The sequence below is a fragment of the Lissotriton vulgaris genome, chromosome 5, assembly GCF_964263255.1.
Source record: "Lissotriton vulgaris chromosome 5, aLisVul1.2, whole genome shotgun sequence".
Lineage (NCBI taxonomy): Eukaryota > Metazoa > Chordata > Amphibia > Caudata > Salamandridae > Lissotriton > Lissotriton vulgaris.
The window spans coordinates 32586099-32610767 of record NC_141693.1 but is presented as its reverse complement, the minus strand read 5'-3'; the positions used below and the strand labels follow the sequence as shown (position 1 = coordinate 32610767).

General features: G+C 51.7%; 1 protein-coding gene across 1 annotated transcript in view; it reads right to left on the bottom strand.

Moving 5' to 3' along the window:
• Positions 1-1691: 1691 nt before the first annotated feature.
• LOC147710048 (butyrophilin subfamily 1 member A1-like) overlaps positions 1692-24669 on the bottom strand; it is a 743009-nt gene continuing 720031 nt past the window's right edge. Inside the window, exon 7 of the mRNA XM_086920707.1 lies at positions 1692-2236. Within this exon, the coding sequence (XP_086776833.1) occupies positions 1692-2236 (545 nt within the window). The remainder of the gene's footprint in view (positions 2237-24669) is intronic.

The window sequence follows — 24669 nt, the reverse complement described above, 5'->3', positions numbered from 1 at the left end:
TCAATTGAGACAGCTGGCACTTGATAATTCTATGCTTAAAGACATTACTAAAGTATCTCAAAAGGCGCTGTCACTTTTTCTCAGGTGTGTGTGCGTGTGCGTACAGCACAAGCTGCTCAGTGGGAAAAGATCTATTGGGAGCTTACCAAGATCTCAGAGTGGGCTTATAGCCCGCCCACTGCTTACCATTGGCTGACTTTACTGTCACTCTTATTTCTTGCTTCATACAGGATGGATTTCTGCTCCATCTTGTGCGTCCCTCCCCTGTTTCTGTCAATTTTTCTTTAAGGTAATTTTCAGTTTCCAATTGGTGGCACATGTGGATTCTTCTACAGGATCATCGCCAAAAGTTGTAATCAAATGATGGTCCGGATCTTTATTAAGTAGTTAAAAGGAGAAACCCCACCAGGAGCAGCCTCCCCGCTGCGCAGCCCATACCCAACTGACACTCACAGACATCCCATACTCTATCCGCAGCAGCATCCACTCCACACTCATCCTGGCCGAGCAGCAGGTACAACACACGGCCTCGTTGCCATCCTTTGCCTTGGCTGACTCGAATCTTTTTGACTTCTGTGGACCCTCAGCTAATCATTTCTAGAATCCAGGGACCCCCACTGAGTCATTATTGGAATAAGAGAACCCGGCCTAAGCAGTTTTGATGATCTGAACCACATCAATTATGGTCTTTTATTTAATTCATAAACAAATATAACTAAACAAAATTTTCACTTTAATGGGAAAGTTGGAGTGTTTCTAAAATCAATAGTCTACCCATACTATATTCTGTTTGGGGAGTCTGCACTGTTTCCATGATTCAATGAGGATACAACTTCATTTTTAGCCCCAAATTTACAAGTTAATTTTTTTAAAGCGCGCTCCAGTGAAGAGAAAAGAAACGTTATATTTGCAAGAAAGAGCTTTTGGCTTTGCCAATGCTTGTTTGTTTTGGTCTTTCTTGTCGAAGGAATGTTGTGCTTCCATGCTGGTGACGAACCCCAGCCGTCATGCACTACGGTGCTCGTGTGCTGATGACGGCTGGGGTTCGTCATGGCCCGCCCGTGTTCTGTCGGCGGCCGCACACGGGGAAAATCGCGGCCGCACGGAAGGGGTTAAGCGCCTCCAGCTTTTAGCTTTGCTAATGCTTGTTTGTTTTGGTGAGCCCCCCCCCCCCCCCCCCAAGGAAGGCTGTGACTCTTTAGAGCGCGCTTCAGTGAAGAGAAAAGAAACGTTATATTTGAGGTTCAATGATCTCAGCGGGAGTTCTGAGGTGTATTGTGACATCATTCACAGGCGGCCCCTTTAATAAACATGCAGACATCACTGGGGCATTAATCAGTGATTAGTTGCTCGTCCCCCCCTCCCTTCCTTCGGCTCTTAGCGGGAGTCAGTAGGGGGGGGGGGGGGGGGGGGAGTGAGGGGGGGTCTGAATCATTCTGCCTTTGGCTCTGCGCGGGATCCATCGCTCATTGAGGTTCAATGTCTCACAGGGCGGAGCTCATTTGTGTCATATTTGTAATATTCCTGTCGGTGACCCTTGACCCCCCACAGCAGAGGCGCTTCACTGGCATTTCTTCACCAGAAAATACAGGAAATACAGGCTACATCCCTAAAGCAGAACAGTGCCCCCACAACACAGGACTGTACCCCCCCCCCCAGTGATCTCCCCTCCTCTGTGGGGGTCCCCCCTCTCACTCCCGCCCTGTCACCGGCAGGACCCGCAGCGCCCCCGCATTGACCCCTTCCTGGTTTCGTCCTGGACTGAAGTAGGGTCTCAGGGTGGGGGGGAAGGGGGCCCCGGAGTAGGTGTAGAGCAGAGAGCGGTCAGTCACATTGTAGACCGAGAGCCTGCACGCCTCATAGTCCAGGTAGAGACCCACAGCCCTAGGGGGCACCCGGGGGGTCAGGCGGGTGGAGGGGGAGGTGAGAGCCAAGTATGCACCATCTCTGAGCCGCACCGTCCAGAATCCACGCTCAGGTGATAGATAGATCTTCCCCTTCCTCCTCGCAGCCTCGTCACAGACCCCCAGCTCCCACTCCGTCTTGCCCCCCACCTCCACCTCCCAGTAATGCCTCCCGGAGCTCAGCCGCTCCCGCCCCAGGACAGCGGCGACTGGGTCAAATCTCTGGCCCGTGTCCGGCCGGCCCTGGTCTCCGCCTCCCGTCCTCACGCTCCGTCCGTCCTCGGACAGGACCAGCCAGGGGTGAGCGGTGTCCGGATCCAGGGTCACCGCAGCTGCAAGAGAGAGAGAAGCAGAGGTCAGAGGTCACCACCAACCACAGCAGAGAGCAGCACTTGACATTTCAACCTTCCTACAACAAGCATCTGAAATAGTAAACAAGCACTGGCAAAGCCAACAATGCTTTTTTGCCCGTCTGTGCCCCCATGTGAGATACCAGGGCGCAGAGTGAACACTGTGCCAGACACGGAAGGAACATGAGCGCCCCCCTCTCTCCTCATGCCCCCAACCCCCCCCCCTCTCTGTCCTCACCAGACCCTCACCTCTCCCCTCGCCCCCCATCTCTGACCCTCACCTCTCCCTTCTCTCTCTGACCCTCCCCCACTCTCTCGTGCTTTTCTTCCCTCTCCTGTGGTTTCTCCCGTCTCCTCTCACTCGTCCCTTCTTTCCCGTCAGTCTTCTTCTCTGCTCGTGTTCTTCTCTCTCCACTTCCTTTCCTTCACTCTCTCCTTGTGTTTAATTTCTTTTTGTTTCCTTTCTCTTATTTGCTCCGTACTTTCTTTTCTTTCACTCTGTTTCTCCCCGTGTTTCCCTCCTTCTGATTCTCTGCTCTGCCCCCCCCCCCCTCCTCCACTCTCTCCCGCCTCCTGTCTACTCTCCCTCCCTCAGACCCCCCTCTCCCTAGAGGAGACGACCCCCCCCCCCCCCCCCCCCCCCTCCCGACTGCTGCGACAGCTCCTGTCGTGGCGGTAAAAATCACCCTCGGATTATAAAGAGACCCCGGGGGGAAACCGGAGAGAAGAAAAGGACAGGAAGATAAGTGAAGAGGGAAGAGTGAGCATGAGGCACGAGGGAGGGAAGAAGGGAGAGAGGGAGGGAGAGAGAGGCAGGGTGGGAAGGAGGGAGAGAGGGAGGTGTCGTGATCCTGAGGTGAGGGGCGCTAGGCCCTCATGACGCAGCAAGCACACAATGAGGCAGACACCGACACAGTGGTAACAGATGGGTGAATCGGCCCAGAGCACGAGCGCTCCGCCCCTTTATTCGCCAGTGTCACATGACCTGTGACGCCTGGTGGTGGGTGGGTGTTAGGTGTGCAGTTACAGAAAGAACTGAGACACTAGACCGTGTCTTACGTTACTACATCCCTCCCAACCTTAGTTAAGCAAATTACCCTAACTAGAGTTCAACCTGTGGGGAAAAAATAACAGTTCAAACAAAACCTATGATTTACACGACGATTCCCACGTGGTGGTCTTTACTGCTGGTTCAGTTGATTGCTGGCAATGTGTTTTCTTTTGCCTTGGCAGACTTGCAGTTTGTAAGTGGGCTTTACAGTCTCTCTCGCTCTGTTCCACATCCTGTGAACGTGCAGAAGTATAAATATACATTGAGTCCCAAGTGTGTTACTTTTCGCTGGACCGTCCTGTTCAAAATGCTTGGTTGAAACTGGTGTCTGTTCCTGACTGGACTTTCAGCTGCAGGTTATCCCTCTCACGGATACCCCTCTCTCGTGGGTGTCCCCTCTCACTGGACGACCCGGAGGCCTTTCTGCCAGGTTTCCACTGGACCGGTGTGCATGCCGCCTTGCCTCTTCAAACATGTTGAAGGTCGTCGCTACGGGTCATCTTCTCCGTGTCCGAGTTCCACCTGAAAGGGTGTTGTTGGCACTGGTTCAGTCGTGTGCGACCTTCGGTCTTCCAGGATCTTCAGCGTGAGCTTCAACAGTCCGTCTCTCGTGTGGGACCCGCTGCCACCGGTGTCCCTGAGGCCTCTGCCCCTGGATTTCCGCGGCCCTTTCGTCCGTTCCATCCCAGAGGTGGGTGTTGCCAACAGACTGGCGTGCTCTCTTCTGTCCTTCCATGGATGACTGTCGAGTTCGCATGTGGACGCTTCCTTCCAGTGGTGTTACTTGTAACTTGGTCGTGCGTGTGGACTGTTGTGCACCTCTCACGTTCTCCTCGGTGTTTCCCCTTTTGAGTGTCGTGGTGTCTTGGTTTACACTCCTCTTAATTATCGTCCATTCTCTTTGTCGTCCTGTCGTCGTGCTTCTGACCTCTTTTCCTTTTCTTCTCTTCGGTGGTGGCAAACGTGCCACTCAGACCTCTTCTCCTTTCTCCTTCTTTGGTGACGTCATGCCACTCAGACTTCTTCTCCTTTCTCCATTTTCTTCGCAACGCGGTCTGGTCACCTTGCTGTTACATCTTCCTAACCAGACTTCTCCAGGCAGCGTGCACTCCACCTGCTTCCATCCGGTCCTGTCCTGGTTCACGGACACTGTCTTCTCTCGTCAGTCTGTGACTGGACCGGGCGTTGCGATCTTCTCTCTCTCTTTAGATGTTACATGTTGAATCGTGGTTGTCGAAGTTCGTTAGTCGCTGATCGTGGACTGTGTCTTGGTGTTCGAACTTCTTGGACCTCTGCCGGTCCACTCTGCCGATGCTGGCAGGCTATCTTCGGTCCTCTTGTGGGATACTTGCTGTGTTACGGTTTGTTGACCCTTGCTTCGGTCACCTCCTTTTGCGACCGCCGGTGGGTCAGCTTTTGGTGCAGCCATCTGGCTGGCCGGCTTCTTGAGTGTGGTACGTGTGTGACTGTCTGTGTTCTTCGTGCGACCGTCTGAGGGGTCGGCTTTTGATGGGCGATCGTTCACGAAGATTGTTCTGCGCGATGGCGCTGCATGCATTCTTCTTGCTGCTTGCGGTGGCTGTGCGTCGCCACGTGGCGCGTTGTTTGCGCACTTACTGTTCAGGGTTCTGGGACGCCTGTTGCAGGACGTTGGGTACTTGCTGCTTTGGCTGTCGTCAGGTACTTGATGCTTTGGACCGTTGGCGGGAGTAGTTGATGCTGCGATGAGCGCCTGTGGCCACCAGGCGTCGCTGTTCTCTCGGTCCTTTGATCGCGGCAGTCGTTTCCCCGGACGTTCTTCTGGTGCTTGGCAGTCGTTTCCTCCAGACGTCAGGGCTTGCATGCTTTGTGAGGCATTGGTGCCTTTTTCCCACGTCGCGTTGGAAGCGGCAGCCGCCGACTCCTTGCTGGTGTGAGTGGGTGTCATTTGCGCTGTTGCGCAGTTACTTGTTGCGTGAGGTTGGATGCTTGCTTGCTGCGGGAGTTTAGATGCTTTCCTTGGGGGCGCTACTCAGTCTGATGCCCCTTGATGCTGTTGACTGAGCTTGCGTTGTGCAATGCTTGTTTTGGTTCTTGTGGATGTAGGTGCGCTTTGACTTTGGCCACTGGGTGGCAGTGTTCACTGTGTCAGCAGCCTGCCTTGCTTGATACCTTCTTCGCTGATTGAGCACTCTATTGTCTGTGCTCTCTCGGTGCACAGGGGGGCTAGAGCTGCTGGTAGCAGGGAGCTGGGTGAGTCTCTTTTTATTTTTATATCTGTGTTTGCTCACAGGGTGGGGCACATAGGAGTGCCCGTGCATGCAAGTAAGGCACTGTTATTCTGGATCATGTGGTCAATGCTCACATGCTTGCTGTGTGTGACAGGTGAGGTGCTGCTCCGTGGCTGTGCACAGGGTAATAGTCTTTAAAGTTTTCCTTTCTGCGTGGCACAGTTTATGGTTGGCGGCGCTGGCCGCTCACAGGCACTTTATTTTTTTTTTTTTTTTGTTTATGGGGCCCACGAGGTGGAGGCTCATCTGATCGGCGGCGGCGCTGGCCGCGTGTATGCGCTTCCTTCGTTCCCCTCTCCGCCCGCTGCAGCCTCGGCAGTCCTCGCGGGGGGGGGGTTTGATGCTTCCTCAGGCTGGGAGCGCGTCGCTCCGGTCACACTTCCTTGGGCGGGGAGTGCTCGAGGCAGGCCGCGGGTAGGCTCCGCCGGCTCTGCCCCTTCAATGCTGACTAGGCTCCGGTCTCCCGCCGCAGCAGCTCCACATTCCACACGCTGCGCGGCGGAGACCTGTCACGGACATCGCAGGCCGCGGGTAGGCTCCGTTGGCTCTGCAGTTCTTATCCACTCGGGGGTGCCGTCGGCAGGCCGCGGGTGGGCTCCGCTGGCGCTGCAGAGTCTTTCTTCGGTGGGGATGTCACCGGCAGGCCGCGGGTGGGCTCCGCTTGGTCTTGATCACGTCGCGAGGGGGGTCGGGAGGCGGTTAGCTACTCCGCTCCCTCCCCCTCGTTGTTGACGGGTGTTGCGGGTCCGGCCGCGCTTCCTCACGCAGCCATTAGTCTCTGTGCCCCGCCACTTCTAGGCACATACGCGGCGGGGGCGGGGGACGACTCGGGCAGGCCGCGGGTAGGCTCCGCTGGCGCTGCTTATTGATCACCACAGTTTATGGCGGGCACTTCGCCCGTGGGGCTCACCTTCGGCCGGCGGGCCAGATGCTCCATCGCGGTCGCGGCTGGTGGGCTCCGCCCGGCCCGTGTACCTCTCCGATGGGGGTTTTCAGCCTCGCGGCCGTCGCAGGTGGGCTCTGGGCGGTCCGCAGTTACTTGGTGGCGGTCGACGCGGGTAGGCTCCGGTCGGCTTGCTGTGGGGCGCCGACGTGCCTACCGGCTTCACGGCGCGTCGCGCCTCACCACAGGGGACGCCCTCTATTTATCCCACGCAGGGTGAGCAGCTCACGATGTGCTCATGAGGTGCGTGGTCGGCTCCCGGTCACCTCCTCGGTCTTGTCGGCCCGGGGCTTGGCTCACGCCCCGCGGGCCTCACGGAAGGCAGGCGCCGATCCTGTGGGAGGGGAAAGGGGGGGGCGCGACGTCGCCTCACAGCTCTCTCCTCTTCCCCCACGATGGTTTCAATTAGCTGTGGCACGCTGGGCACAGCTCCGCCTCGTCGCCATTGTCGTGATCCTGAGGTGAGGGGCGCTAGGCCCTCATGACGCAGCAAGCACACAATGAGGCAGACACCGACACAGTGGTAACAGATGGGTGAATCGGCCCAGAGCACGAGCGCTCCGCCCCTTTATTCGCCAGTGTCACATGACCTGTGACGCCTGGTGGTGGGTGGGTGTTAGGTGTGCAGTTACAGAAAGAACTGAGACACTAGACCGTGTCTTACGTTACTACAGGAGGGAAGGAGGGAGAGAGGGAGGGAGAGAGAGACAGGGAGGGAAGGAGGGAGAGAGGGAGGGAGAGAGAGACAGGGAGGGAAGGAGGGAGAGAGGGAGGGAAGGAGGGAGAGAGGGAGAGAGAGGCAGGGAGGGAAGGAGGGAGAGAGGGAGGGAAGGAGGGAGAGAGGGAGGGAGAGAGAGACAGGGAGGGAAGGAGGGAGAGAGGGAGGGAGAGAGAGACAGGGAGGGAAGGAGGGAGAGAGGGAGGGAAGGAGGGAGAGAGGGAGAGAGAGGCAGGGAGGGAAGGAGGAGAGAGGGAGGGAAGGAGGGGGAGAGGGAGGGAGAGAGAGGCAGGGAGGGAAGGAGGGAGAGAGGGAGGCAAGGAGGGAGAGAGGGAGGGAGAGAGAGGCAGGGAGGGAAGGAGGGAGAGAGGGAGAGAGAGGCAGGGAGGGAAGGAGGGAGAGAGGGAGGGAAGGAGGGAGAGAGGGAGGGAGAGAGAGGCAGGGAGGGAAGGAGGGAGAGAGGGAGGGAAGGAGGGAGAGAGGGAGGGAGAGAGAGGCAGGGAGGGAAGGAGGGAGAGAGGGAGAGAGAGGCAGGGAGGGAAGGAGGGAGAGAGGGAGGGAAGGAGGGAGAGAGGGAGGGAGAGAGAGGCAGGGAGGGAAGGAGGGAGAGAGGGAGGGAAGGAGGGAGAGAGGGAGGGAGAGAGAGGCAGGGAGGGAAGGAGGGAGAGAGGGAGAGAGAGGCAGGGAGGGAAGGAGGGAGAGAGGGAGGGAAGGAGGGAGAGAGGGAGGGAGAGAGAGGCAGGGAGGGAAGGAGGGAGAGAGGGAGGGAAGGAGGGAGAGAGGGAGGGAGAGAGAGGCAGGGAGGGAAGGAGGGAGAGAGGGAGAGAGAGGCAGGGAGGGAAGGAGGGAGAGAGGGAGAGAGAGAGAGAGGGGAGAGAGAGAGGGAGGGAAGGAGGGAGGGAGAGAGAGAAAGAGGGAGGGGTGAGGACAGATGAGGAGTGAAGATAGAAGAGTGAACATGAGGCAGGAGGGAGAGACAAGAAAGGATGGAGAGAGAGAAGAGCGGGAGAGGGGAGAGTTAGACATAAGAAGAGGGTGCAGGAATGGGGGGGGGGGGGGGTGAGGATAAACAAGAGGAGAAGGAGGACGAGAGATGGGAAGAGAATGAAGAGTTGAGAACCGAGGAGGAGAAGAAAGAGGGAAAGAGACGAGGGGAGGAAACGAAGCGGCGGGGCGGATGTACCAACGTATTTAGCATTTCTTAAGGGACCACGAGTCGCTCTTTCCGGCCACTAAGAAACGCGAAGTGGCCTTTCCAAATGTACAAGGACCGTTGGGAATCACAACAAGCATTGGCATAGCCAATAGGTCTCGTTTTTGGGACCTTATACGTGTTTAGCCAGAGTCTGGAGATATTGACTTTGCCAGGGTGTTTATTCTGTGTTGTATAGAAGTGTGCATCATGCTGAAAAGTTATATTAAAGAAGTGTTAGAAGCATTTTTGTTCGATATATATATGTAAATTGATAGCTGTATAGCGCACTACTCACGCGCAAGGGTCTCAAGGCGCTTGTACAAATACCGCTGTGGAACCCATCCTGGCTTTCCCTGTGAGGCGTCCACTCCTGGGCACCCCCAGGGTAGAGTCCAGGCATCCTTAGCGTTGTGGGTGCCGTTGTAGACATTAAGCAAGCTATTGCCCAGAGTTGCACTCTATGATTAGAATAGGCACCGAGGCGAGAATTATCAGGTCGGTGGATTTTTGAGCCCAAGACCCACCGAGGCGGGGAATTGAACCCTGGTCCCGGGCTAGACCTCTGCATCAGGGTTTGCCGCTCTAACCTGATCATGATCATGCTCATTACGCCACATCCTTGCTGATCACAGCTCATTACGCCACATCCTTCCTGATCACAAGCTGTGCTCATTACGCCACATCCTTCCTGATCACAAGCTCTGCTCATTACGCCACATCCTTCCTCATCACAAGCTGTGCTTATTACGCCTCATCCTTCCTGATCACAAGCTGTGCTCATTACGCCACATCCTTCCTGATCACAAGCTGTGCTCATTACGCCTCATCCTTCCTGATCACAAGCTGTGCTCATTACGCCACATCCTTCCTATCACAAGCTATGCTCATTACGCCACATCCTTCCTCATCACAAGCTGTGCTCATTACGCCACATCCTTCCTCATCACGAGCTATGCTCATTACGCCACATCCTTCCTGATCACAAGCTATGCTTATTAAGCCACATCCTTCCTGATCACAAGCTATGCTCATTACGCCACATCCTTGCTGATCACACGCTAAGCTCATTACGCCACATCCTTGCTGATCACAAGCTGCGTTCATTACGCCACATCCTTCCTGATCACAAGCTGTGCTCATTACGCCACATCCTTCCTGATCACAAGCTCTGCTCATTACGCCACATCCTTCCTGATCACAAGCTATGCTCATTACGCCAAATCCTTCCTGATCACAAGCTATGCTCATTACGCCACATCCTTCCTGATCACAAGCTATGCTCATTACGCCACATCCTTGCTGATCACAGCTCATTACGCCACATCCTTCCTGATCACAAGCTGTGCTCATTACGCCTCATCCTTCCTGATCACAAGCTGTGCTCATTACGCCACATACTTGCTGATAACAGCTCATTACGCCACATCCTTGCTGATCACAGCTCATTACGCCACATCCTTCCTGATCACAAGCTGTGCTCATTTCGCCTCATCCTTCCTATCACAAGCTGTGCTCATTACGCCACATCCTTGCTGATCACAAGCTGTGCTCATTACGCCACATCCTTCCTGATCACAAGCTCTGCTCATTACGCCACATCCTTGCTGATCACAAGCTATGCTCATTACGCCACATCCTTCCTGATCACAAGCTCTGCTCATTACGCCACATCCTTGCTGATCACAAGCTGTGCTCATTACGCCACATCCTTGCTGATCACAAGCTATGCTCATTACGCCACATCCTTCCTATCACAAGCTGTGCTCATTACGCCACATCCTTCCGGATCACAAGCTGTGCTCATTACGCCACATCCTTCCTATCACAAGCTATGCTCATTACGCTGCATCCTTCCTGATCACACGCTATGCTCATTACGCTGCATCCTTCCTATCACAAGCTGTGCTCATTACGCCACATCCTTCCTATCACAAGCTATGCTCATTACGCTGCATCCTTCCTGATCACACGCTATGCTCATTACGCTGCATCCTTCCTATCACAAGCTGTGCTCATTACGCCACATCCTTCCGGATCACAAGCTGTGCTCATTACGCCACATCCTTCCTGATCACAAGCTATGCTCATTACGCCACATCCTTGCTGATCACAGCTCATTACGCCACATCCTTTCTGATCACAAGCTGTGCTCATTACTCCACATCCTTGCTGATCACAAGCTATGCTCATTATGCCACATCCTTCCTGATCACAAGCTGTGCTCATTACGCCACATCCTTGCTGATCACAGCTCATTACGCCACATCCTTCCTGATCACAAGCTATGCTCATTACGCCACATCCTTGCTGATCACAGCTCATTACGCTACATCCTTGCTGATCACAAGCTATGCTCATTACGCCACATCCTTCCTGATCACAAGCTGCGTTCATTACGCCACATCCTTGCTGATCACAAGCTATGCTCATTACGCCACATCCTTCCTGATCACAAGCTATGCTCATTACGCCACATCCTTCCTGATCACAAGCTGTGCTCATTACGCCACATCCTTGCTAATCACAGCTCATTACGCCACATCCTTGCTGATCACAAGCTATGCTCATTACGCCACATCCTTCCTAATCACAAGCTGCGTTCATTACGCCACATCCTTCCTAATCACACGCTCATTACGCCACATCCTTCCTGATCACAAGCTGTGCTCATTACGCCACATCCTTGCTGATCACAGCTCATTACGCCACATCCTTGCTGATCACAAGCTATGCTCATTAAGCCACATCCTTCCTAATCACAAGCTATGCTCATTACGCCACATCCTTCCTGATCACACGCTATGCTCATTACGCCACATCCTTGCTGATCACAAGCTGTGCTCATTACGCCACATCCTTCCTGATCACAAGCTGTGCTCATTACGCCACATCCTTGCTGATCACAGCTCATTACGCCACATCCTTCCTGATCACAAGCTGTGCTCATTACGCCACATCCTTCCTGATCACAAGCTATGCTCATTACGCCACATCCTTCCTGATCACAGCTCATTACGCCACATCCTTCCTGATCACAAGCTGTGCTCATTACGCCACATCCTTCCTGATCACACGCTATGCTCATTACGCCACATCCTTGCTGATCACAAGCTGTGCTCATTACGCCACATCCTTCCTGATCACAAGCTGTGCTCATTACGCCACATCCTTGCTGATCACAGCTCATTACGCCACATCCTTCCTGATCACAAGCTGTGCTCATTACGCCACATCCTTGCTGATCACAGCTCATTACGCCACATCCTTCCTGATCACAAGCTGCGTTCATTACGCCACATCCTTCCTGATCACACGCTATGCTCATTACGCCACATCCTTGCTGATCACAAGCTGTGCTCATTACGCCACATCCTTGCTGATCACAGCTCATTACGCCACATCCTTCCTGATCACAAGCTGTGCTCATTACGCCACATCCTTGCTGATCACAGCTCATTATGCCACATCCTTCCTGATCACAAGCTGTGCTCATTACGCCACATCCTTCCTGATCACAAGCTGTGCTCATTACGCCACATCCTTGCTGATCACACGCTATGCTCATTACGCCACATCCTTCCTGATCACACGCTATGCTCATTACGCCACATCCTTGCTGATCACAAGCTGTGCTCATTACGCCACATCCTTCCTGATCACAAGCTGTGCTCATTACGCCACATCCTTGCTGATCACAGCTCATTACGCCACATCCTTCCTGATCACAAGCTGTGCTCATTACGCCACATCCTTCCTGATCACAAGCTATGCTTATTACGCCACATCCTTCATGATCACACGCTATGCTCATTACGCCACATCCTTGCTGATCACAAGCTATGCTCATTACGCCACATCCTTGCTGATCACAAGCTGTGCTCATTACGCCACATCCTTCCTGATCACACGCTATGCTCATTACGCCACATCCTTCCTGATCACAAGCTATGCTTATTATGCCACATCCTTCATGATCACACGCTATGCTCATTACGCCACATCCTTGCTGATCACAAGCTGTGCTCATTACGCCACATCCTTGCTGATCACAAGCTGTGCTCATTACGCCTCATCCTTCCTGATCACAAGCTCTGCTCATTACGCCACATCCTTGCTGATCACAAGCTGTGCTCATTACGCCACATCCTTCCTGATCTCACGCTATGCTCATTACGCCACATCCTTGCTGATCACAAGCTGTGCTCATTACGCCACATCCTTCCTGATCACAAGCTGTGCTCATTACGCCACATCCTTGCTGATCACACGCTATGCTCATTACGCCACATCCTTCCTGATCACAAGCTGTGCTCATTACGCCACATCCTTGCTGATCACACGCTATGCTCATTACGCCTCATCCTTCCTGATCACAAGCTATGCTCATTACGCCACATCCTTGCTGATCACACGCTATGCTCATTACGCCACATCCTTCATGATCACACGCTATGCTCATTACGCCACATCCTTCATGATCACACGCTATGCTCATTACGCCACATCCTTCCTGATCACACGCTATGCTCATTACGCCACATCCTTCCTGATCACAAGCTGTGCTCATTACGCCTCATCCTTGCTGATCACACGCTATGCTCATTACGCCACATCCTTGCTGATCACAAGCTGTGCTCATTACGCCACATCCTTCATGATCACACGCTATGCTCATTACGCCACATCCTTGCTGATCACAAGCTATGCTCATTACGCCACATCCTTCCTGATCACAAGCTGTGCTCATTACGCCTCATCCTTCCTGATCACAAGGTGTGCTCATTACGCCACATCCTTCCTGATCACAAGCTGTGCTCATTACGCCTCATCCTTCCTGATCACAAGCTGTGCTCATTACGCCACATCCTTCCTGATCACAAGCTATGCTTTTTACGCCACATCCTTCCTGATCACAAGCTGTGCTCATTACGCCACATCCTTGCTGATCACAAGCTGCGTTCATTACGCCACATCCTTCCTGATCACAAGCTGTGCTCATTACGCCACATCCTTCCTGATCACAAGCTCTGCTCATTACGCCACATCCTTCCTGATCACAAGCTATGCTCATTACGCCACATCCTTCCTGATCACAAGCTATGCTCATTACGCCACATCCTTGCTGATCACAGCTCATTACGCCACATCCTTGCTGATCACAGCTCATTACGCCACATCCTTGCTGATCACAAGCTGTGCTCATTACGCCACATCCTTGCTGATCACAAGCTATGCTCATTACGCCACATCCTTGCTGATCACAGCTCATTACGCCACATCCTTGCTGATCACAAGCTATGCTCATTACGCCACATCCTTGCTGATCACAGCTCATTACGCCACATCCTTGCTGATCACAAGCTATGCTCATTACGCCACATCCTTGCTGATCACAGCTCATTACGCCACATCCTTCCTGATCACAAGCTGTGCTCATTACGCCACATCCTTCCTGATCACAAGCTGTGCTCATTACGCCACATCCTTGCTGATCACAGCTCATTACGCCACATCCTTGCTGATCACAAGCTGTGCTCATTACGCCACACCCTTCCTATCACAAGCTGTGCTCATTACGCCACATCCTTGCTGATCACAAGCTGTGCTCATTACGCCACATCCTTCCTGATCACAAGCTCTGCTCATTACGCCACATCCTTGCTGATCACAAGCTATGCTCATTACGCCACATCCTTCCTGATCACAAGCTCTGCTCATTACGCCACATCCTTGCTGATCACAAGCTGTGCTCATTACGCCACATCCTTGCTGATCACAAGCTATGCTCATTACGCCTCATCCTTCCTGATCACAAGCTGTGCTCATTACGCCACATCCTTCCTGATCACAAGCTGTGCTCATTACGCCTCATCCTTCCTGATCACAAGCTGTGCTCATTACGCCTCATCCTTCCTGATCACAAGCTGTGCTCATTACGCCACATCCTTCCTATCACAAGCTATGCTCATTACGCCACATCCTTCCTATCACAAGCTGTGCTCATTACGCCACATCCTTCCGGATCACAAGCTGTGCTCATTACGCCACATCCTTCCTATCACAAGCTATGCTCATTACGCCACATCCTTCCTATCACAAGCTATGCTCATTACGCTGCATCCTTCCTGATCACACGCTATGCTCATTACGCTGCATCCTTCCTATCACAAGCTGTGCTCATTACGCCACATCCTTCCGGATCACAAGCTGTGCTCATTACGCCACATCCTTCCTGATCACAAGCTATGCTCATTACGCCACATCCTTGCTGATCACAGCTCATTATGCCACATCCTTCCTGATCACAAGCTATGCTCATTACGCCACATCCTTGCTGATCACAGCTCATTACGCCACATCCTTCCTGATCACAAGCTGCGTTCATTACGCCACATCCTTCCTGATCACAAGCTATGCTCATTACGCCACATCCTTGCTGATCACAGCTCATTACGCCACATCCTTTCTGATCACAAGCTGTGCTCATTACTCCACATCCTTGCTGATCACAAGCTATGCTCATTATGCCACATCCTTGCTGATCACAGCTCATTACGCCTCATCCTTCCTGATCACAAGCTATGCTCATTACGCCACATCCTTGCTGATCACAGCTCATTACGCCACATCCTTCCTGATCACAAGCTGCGTTCATTACGCCACATCCTTCCTGATCACAAGCTATGCTCATTACGCCACATCCTTCCTGATCACAAGCTGTGCTCATTACGCCACATCCTTGCTGATCACAGCTCATTACGCCACATCCTTGCTGATCACAAGCTATGCTCATTACACCACATCCTTCCTAATCACAAGCTGCGTTCATTACGCCACATCCTTCCTGATCACAAGCTCTGCTCATTACGCCACATCCTTGCTGATCACAAGCTATGCTCATTACGCCACATCCTTCCTGATCACAAGCTCTGCTCATTACGCCACATCCTTGCTGATCACAAGCTGTGCTCATTACGCCACATCCTTGCTGATCACAAGCTATGCTCATTACGCCACATCCTTCCTATCACAAGCTGTGCTCATTACGCCACATCTTTCCTATCACAAGCTGTGCTCATTACGCCACACCCTTCCGGATCACAAGCTGTGCTCATTACGCCACATCCTTCCTATCACAAGCTGTGCTCATTACGCCACATCCTTCCGGATCACAAGCTGTGCTCATTACGCCACATCCTTCCTATCACAAGCTGTGCTCATTACACCACATCCTTCCTATCACAAGCTATGCTCATTACGCTGCATCCTTCCTGATCACACGCTATGCTCATTACGCTGCATCCTTCCTATCACAAGCTGTGCTCATTACGCCACATCCTTCCGGATCACAAGCTGTGCTCATTACGCCACATCCTTCCTGATCACAAGCTATGCTCATTACGCCACATCCTTGCTGATCACAGCTCATTACGCCACATCCTTCCTGATCACAAGCTATGCTCATTACGCCACATCCTTGCTGATCACAGCTCATTACGCCACATCCTTTCTGATCACAAGCTGTGCTCATTACTCCACATCCTTGCTGATCACAAGCTATGCTCATTATGACACATCCTTCCTGATCACAAGCTATGCTCATTACGCCACATCCTTGCTGATCACAGCTCATTACTCCACATCCTTCCTGATCACAAGCTGCGTTCATTACGCCACATCCTTCCTGATCACAAGCTATGCTCATTACGCCACATCCTTGCTGATCACAGCTCATTACGCCACATCCTTTCTGATCACAAGCTGTGCTCATTACTCCACATCCTTGCTGATCACAAGCTATGCTCATTATGCCACATCCTTGCTGATCACAGCTCATTACGCCTCATCCTTCCTGATCACAAGCTATGCTCATTACGCCACATCCTTGCTGATCACAGCTCATTACGCCACATCCTTCCTGATCACAAGCTGCGTTCATTACGCCACATCCTTCCTGATCACAAGCTATGCTCATTACGCCACATCCTTGCTGATCACAGCTCATTACGCCACATCCTTGCTGATCACAAGCTGTGCTCATTACGCCACATCCTTGCTGATCACAAGCTGTGCTCATTACGCCACATCCTTCCTGATCACAAGCTGTGCTCATTACGCCACATCCTTGCTGATCACAGCTCATTACGCCACATCCTTGCTGATCACAAGCTATGCTCATTACGCCACATCCTTGCTGATCACAAGCTGTGCTCATTACGCCACATCCTTGCTGATCACAGCTCATTACGCCACATCCTTGCTGATCACAAGCTATGCTCATTACGCCACATCCTTGCTGATCACAGCTCATTACGCCACATCCTTGCTGATCACAAGCTATGCTCATTACGCCACATCCTTGCTGATCACAAGCTGTGCTCATTACGCCACATCCTTGCTGATCACAAGCTATGCTCATTACGCCACATCCTTGCTGATCACAAGCTATGCTCATTACGCCACATCCTTCCTGATCACAAGCTGTGCTCATTACGCCACATCCTTCCTGATCACACGCTATGCTCATTACGCCACATCCTTCCGGATCACAAGCTGTGCTCATTACGCCACATCCTTCCTGATCACAAGCTGTGCTCATTACGCCACATCCTTGCTGATCACAGCTCATTACGCCACATCCTTCCTGATCACAAGCTGTGCTCATTACGCCACATCCTTGCTGATCACAGCTCATTACGCCACATCCTTGCTGATCACAAGCTCTGCTCATTACGCCACATCCTTCCTAATCACACGCTCATTACGCCACATCCTTCCTGATCACAAGCTGTGCTCATTACGCCACATCCTTCCTGATCACACGCTATGCTCATTACGCCACATCCTTGCTGATCACAAGCTGTGCTCATTACGCCACATCCTTCCTGATCACAAGCTGTGCTCATTACGCCACATCCTTGCTGATCACAGCTCATTACGCCACATCCTTCCTGATCACAAGCTGTGCTCATTACGCCACATCCTTCCTGATCACAAGCTATGCTCATTACGCCACATCCTTCATGATCACAAGCTGCGTTCATTACGCCACATCCTTGCTGATCACAAGCTGTGCTCATTACGCCACATCCTTCCTGATCACAAGCTGTGCTCATTACGCCACATCCTTGCTGATCACAAGCTATGCTCATTACGCCTCATCCTTCCTGATCACAAGCTGTGCTCATTACGCCTCATCCTTCCTGATCACAAGCTGTGCTCATTACGCCTCATCCTACCTGATCACAAGCTGTGCTCATTACGCCACATCCTTGCTGATCACAGCTCATTACGCCACATCCTTCCTGATCACAAGCTGTGCTCATTACGCCACATCCTTCCTGATCACAAGCTGTGCTCATTACGCCACATCCTTCCTATCACAAGCTATGCTCATTACGCCACATCCTTCCTGATCACAAGCTATGCTCATTACGCCACATCCTTGCTGATCACAAGCTATGCTCATTACGCCACAACCTTCCTGATCACAAGCTGTGCTCATTACGCCTCATCCTACCTGATCACAAGCTGTGCTCATTACGCCACATCCTTGCTGATCACAGCTCATTACGCCACATCCTTCCTGATCACAAGCTGTGCTCATTACGCCTCATCCTTCCTGATCACAAGCTGTGCTCATTACGCCACATCCTTGCTGATCACAAGCTATGCTCATTACGCCACAACCTTCCTGATCACAAGCTGTGCTCATTACGCCTCATCCTACCTGATCACAAGCTGTGCTCATTACGCCACATCCTTGCTGATCACAGCTCATTACGCCACATCCTTGCTGATCACAAGCTATGCTCATTACGCCACATCCTTCCTAATCACAAGCTGCGTTCATTACGCCACATCCTTCCTAATCACACGCTCATTACGCCACATCCTTCCTGATCACAAGCTGTGCTCATTACGCCACATCCTTCCTGATCACACGCTATGCTCATTACGCCACATCCTTCCGGATCACAAGCTGTGCTCATTACGCCACATCCTTCCTGATCACAAGCTGTGCTCATTACGCCACATCCTTGCTGATCACAGCTCATTACGCCACATCCTTCCTGATCACAAGCTGTGCTCATTACGCCACATCCTTGCTGATCACAGCTCATTACGCCACATCCTTGCTGATCACAAGCTATGCTCATTACGCCACATCCTTGCTGATCACAAGCTATGCTCATTACGCCACATCCTTCCTGATCACAAGCTATGCTCATTACGCCACATCCTTCCTGATCACAAGCTGTGCTCATTACGCCACATCCTTCCTGATCACACGCTCATTACGCCACATCCTTCCTGATCACAAGCTGTGCTCATTACGCCACATCCTTCCTGATCACACGCTATGCTCATTACGCCACATCCTTGCTGATCACAAGCTGTGCTCATTACGCCACATCCTTGCTGATCACAAGCTGTGCTCATTACGCCACATCCTTGCTGATCACAGCTCATTACGCCACATCCTTCCTGATCACAAGCTGTGCTCATTACGCCACATCCTTCCTGATCACAAGCTGCGTTCATTACGCCACATCCTTGCTGATCACAAGCTGTGCTCATTACGCCACATCCTTCCTGATCACAAGCTGTGCTCATTACGCCACATCCTTCCTGATCACAAGCTGTGCTCATTACGCCACATCCTTGCTGATCACAAGCTGTGCTCATTACGCCACATCCTTCCTGATCACAAGCTATGCTCATTACGCCACATCCTTCCTGATCACACGCTCATTACGCCACATCCTTCCTGATCACAAGCTGTGCTCATTACGCCACATCCTTCCTGATCACACGCTATGCTCATTACGCCACATCCTTGCTGATCACAAGCTGTGCTCATTACGCCACATCCTTCCTGATCACAAGCTGTGCTCATTACGCCACATCCTTGCTGATCACAGCTCATTACGCCACATCCTTCCTGATCACAAGCTGTGCTCATTACGCCACATCCTTCCTGATCACAAGCTGCGTTCATTACGCCACATCCTTGCTGATCACAAGCTGTGCTCATTACGCCACATCCTTCCTGATCACAAGCTGTGCTCATTACGCCACATCCTTCCTGATCACAAGCTGTGCTCATTACGCCTCATCCTTCCTGATCCCAAGCTGTGCTCATTACGCCACATCCTTGCTGATCACAAGCTATGCTCATTACGCCTCATCCTTCCTGATCACAAGCTGTGCTCATTACGCCTCATTTTTCCTGATCACAAGCTGTGCTCATTACGCCTCATCCTTCCTGATCACAAGCTGTGCTCATTACGCCACATCCTTGCTGATCACAGCTCATTACGCCACATCCTTCCTGATCACAAGCTGTGCTCATTACGCAACATCCTTCCTGATCACAAGCTGTGCTCATTACGCCTCATCCTTCCTGATCACACGCTGTGCTCATTACGCCACATCCTTGCTGATCACAAGCTATGCTCATTACGCCACAACCTTCCTGATCACAAGCTGTGCTCATTACGCCTCATCCTTCCTGATCACAAGCTGTGCTCATTACGCCACATCCTTGCTGATCACAAGCTATGCTCATTACGCCTCATCCTTCCTGATCACAAGCTATGCTCATTACGCCTCATCCTTCCTGATCACAAGCTGTGCTCATTACGCCACATCCTTGCTGATCACAAGCTATGCTCATTACGCCACAACCTTCCTGATCACAAGCTGTGCTCATTACGCCTCATCCTACCTGATCACAAGCTGTGCTCATTACGCCACATCCTTGCTGATCACAGCTCATTACGCCTCATCCTTCCTGATCACAAGCTGTGCTCATTACGCCACATCCTTGCTGATCACAAGCTATGCTCATTACGCCACAACCTTCCTGATCACAAGCTGTGCTCATTACACCTCATCCTACCTGATCACAAGCTGTGCTCATTACGCCACATCCTTGCTGATCACAGCTCATTACGCCACATCCTTCCTGATCACAAGCTATGCTCATTACGCTGCATCCTTCCTGATCACACGCTATGCTCATTACGCTGCATCCTTCCTATCACAAGCTGTGCTCATTACGCCACATCCTTCCGGATCACAAGCTGTGCTCATTACGCCACATCCTTCCTGATCACAAGCTATGCTCATTACGCCACATCCTTGCTGATCACAGCTCATTATGCCACATCCTTCCTGATCACAAGCTATGCTCATTACGCCACATCCTTGCTGATCACAGCTCATTACGCCACATCCTTCCTGATCACAAGCTGCGTTCATTACGCCACATCCTTCCTGATCACAAGCTATGCTCATTACGCCACATCCTTGCTGATCACAGCTCATTACGCCACATCCTTTCTGATCACAAGCTGTGCTCATTACTCCACATCCTTGCTGATCACAAGCTATGCTCATTATGCCACATCCTTGCTGATCACAGCTCATTACGCCTCATCCTTCCTGATCACAAGCTATGCTCATTACGCCACATCCTTGCTGATCACAGCTCATTACGCCACATCCTTCCTGATCACAAGCTGCGTTCATTACGCCACATCCTTCCTGATCACAAGCTATGCTCATTACGCCACATCCTTCCTGATCACAAGCTGTGCTCATTACGCCACATCCTTGCTGATCACAGCTCATTACGCCACATCCTTGCTGATCACAAGCTATGCTCATTACACCACATCCTTCCTAATCACAAGCTGCGTTCATTACGCCACATCCTTCCTGATCACAAGCTCTGCTCATTACGCCACATCCTTGCTGATCACAAGCTATGCTCATTACGCCACATCCTTGCTGATCACAAGCTATGCTCATTACACCACATCCTTCCTAATCACAAGCTGCGTTCATTACGCCACATCCTTCCTGATCACAAGCTCTGCTCATTACGCCACATCCTTGCTGATCACAAGCTATGCTCATTACGCCACATCCTTCCTGATCACAAGCTCTGCTCATTACGCCACATCCTTGCTGATCACAAGCTGTGCTCATTACGCCACATCCTTGCTGATCACAAGCTATGCTCATTACGCCACATCCTTCCTATCACAAGCTGTGCTCATTACGCCACATCTTTCCTATCACAAGCTGTGCTCATTACGCCACATCCTTCCGGATCACAAGCTGTGCTCATTACGCCACATCCTTCCTATCACAAGCTGTGCTCATTACGCCACATCCTTCCGGATCACAAGCTGTGCTCATTACGCCACATCCTTCCTATCACAAGCTGTGCTCATTACACCACATCCTTCCTATCACAAGCTATGCTCATTACGCTGCATCCTTCCTGATCACACGCTATGCTCATTACGCTGCATCCTTCCTATCACAAGCTGTGCTCATTACGCCACATCCTTCCGGATCACAAGCTGTGCTCATTACGCCACATCCTTCCTGATCACAAGCTATGCTCATTACGCCACATCCTTGCTGATCACAGCTCATTACGCCACATCCTTCCTGATCACAAGCTATGCTCATTACGCCACATCCTTGCTGATCACAGCTCATTACGCCACATCCTTTCTGATCACAAGCTGTGCTCATTACTCCACATCCTTGCTGATCACAAGCTATGCTCATTATGACACATCCTTCCTGATCACAAGCTATGCTCATTACGCCACATCCTTGCTGATCACAGCTCATTACTCCACATCCTTCCTGATCACAAGCTGCGTTCATTACGCCACATCCTTCCTGATCACAAGCTATGCTCATTACGCCACATCCTTGCTGATCACAGCTCATTACGCCACATCCTTTCTGATCACAAGCTGTGCTCATTACTCCACATCCTTGCTGATCACAAGCTATGCTCATTATGCCACATCCTTGCTGATCACAGCTCATTACGCCTCATCCTTCCTGATCACAAGCTATGCTCATTACGCCACATCCTTGCTGATCACAGCTCATTACGCCACATCCTTCCTGATCACAAGCTGCGTTCATTACGCCACATCCTTCCTGATCACAAGCTATGCTCATTACGCCACATCCTTGCTGATCACAGCTCATTACGCCACATCCTTGCTGATCACAAGCTGTGCTCATTACGCCACATCCTTGCTGATCACAAGCTGTGCTCATTACGCCACATCCTTCCTGATCACAAGCTGTGCTCATTACGCCACATCCTTGCTGATCACAGCTCATTACGCCACATCCTTGCTGATCACAAGCTATGCTCATTACGCCACATCCTTGCTGATCACAAGCTGTGCTCATTACGCCACATCCTTGCTGATCACAGCTCATTACGCCACATCCTTGCTGATCACAAGCTATGCTCATTACGCCACATCCTTGCTGATCACAGCTCATTACGCCACATCCTTGCTGATCACAAGCTATGCTCATTACGCCACATCCTTGCTGATCACAAGCTGTGCTCATTACGCCACATCCTTGCTGATCACAAGCTATGCTCATTACGCCACATCCTTGCTGATCACAAGCTATGCTCATTACGCCACATCCTTCCTGATCACAAGCTGTGCTCATTACGCCACATCCTTCCTGATCACACGCTATGCTCATTACGCCACATCCTTCCGGATCACAAGCTGTGCTCATTACGCCACATCCTTCCTGATCACAAGCTGTGCTCATTACGCCACATCCTTGCTGATCACAGCTCATTACGCCACATCCTTCCTGATCACAAGCTGTGCTCATTACGCCACATCCTTGCTGATCACAGCTCATTACGCCACATCCTTGCTGATCACAAGCTCTGCTCATTACGCCACATCCTTCCTAATCACACGCTCATTACGCCACATCCTTCCTGATCACAAGCTGTGCTCATTACGCCACATCCTTCCTGATCACACGCTATGCTCATTACGCCACATCCTTGCTGATCACAAGCTGTGCTCATTACGCCACATCCTTCCTGATCACAAGCTGTGCTCATTACGCCACATCCTTGCTGATCACAGCTCATTACGCCACATCCTTCCTGATCACAAGCTGTGCTCATTACGCCACATCCTTCCTGATCACAAGCTATGCTCATTACGCCACATCCTTCATGATCACAAGCTGCGTTCATTACGCCACATCCTTGCTGATCACAAGCTGTGCTCATTACGCCACATCCTTCCTGATCACAAGCTGTGCTCATTACGCCACATCCTTGCTGATCACAAGCTATGCTCATTACGCCTCATCCTTCCTGATCACAAGCTGTGCTCATTACGCCTCATCCTTCCTGATCACAAGCTGTGCTCATTACGCCTCATCCTACCTGATCACAAGCTGTGCTCATTACGCCACATCCTTGCTGATCACAGCTCATTACGCCACATCCTTCCTGATCACAAGCTGTGCTCATTACGCCACATCCTTCCTGATCACAAGCTGTGCTCATTACGCCACATCCTTCCTATCACAAGCTATGCTCATTACGCCACATCCTTCCTGATCACAAGCTATGCTCATTACGCCACATCCTTGCTGATCACAAGCTATGCTCATTACGCCACAACCTTCCTGATCACAAGCTGTGCTCATTACGCCTCATCCTACCTGATCACAAGCTGTGCTCATTACGCCACATCCTTGCTGATCACAGCTCATTACGCCACATCCTTCCTGATCACAAGCTGTGCTCATTACGCCTCATCCTTCCTGATCACAAGCTGTGCTCATTACGCCACATCCTTGCTGATCACAAGCTATGCTCATTACGCCACAACCTTCCTGATCACAAGCTGTGCTCATTACGCCTCATCCTACCTGATCACAAGCTGTGCTCATTACGCCACATCCTTGCTGATCACAGCTCATTATGCCACATCCTTGCTGATCACAAGCTATGCTCATTACGCCACATCCTTCCTAATCACAAGCTGCGTTCATTACGCCACATCCTTCCTAATCACACGCTCATTACGCCACATCCTTCCTGATCACAAGCTGTGCTCATTACGCCACATCCTTCCTGATCACACGCTATGCTCATTACGCCACATCCTTCCGGATCACAAGCTGTGCTCATTACGCCACATCCTTCCTGATCACAAGCTGTGCTCATTACGCCACATCCTTGCTGATCACAGCTCATTACGCCACATCCTTCCTGATCACAAGCTGTGCTCATTACGCCACATCCTTGCTGATCACAGCTCATTACGCCACATCCTTGCTGATCACAAGCTATGCTCATTACGCCACATCCTTGCTGATCACAAGCTATGCTCATTACGCCACATCCTTCC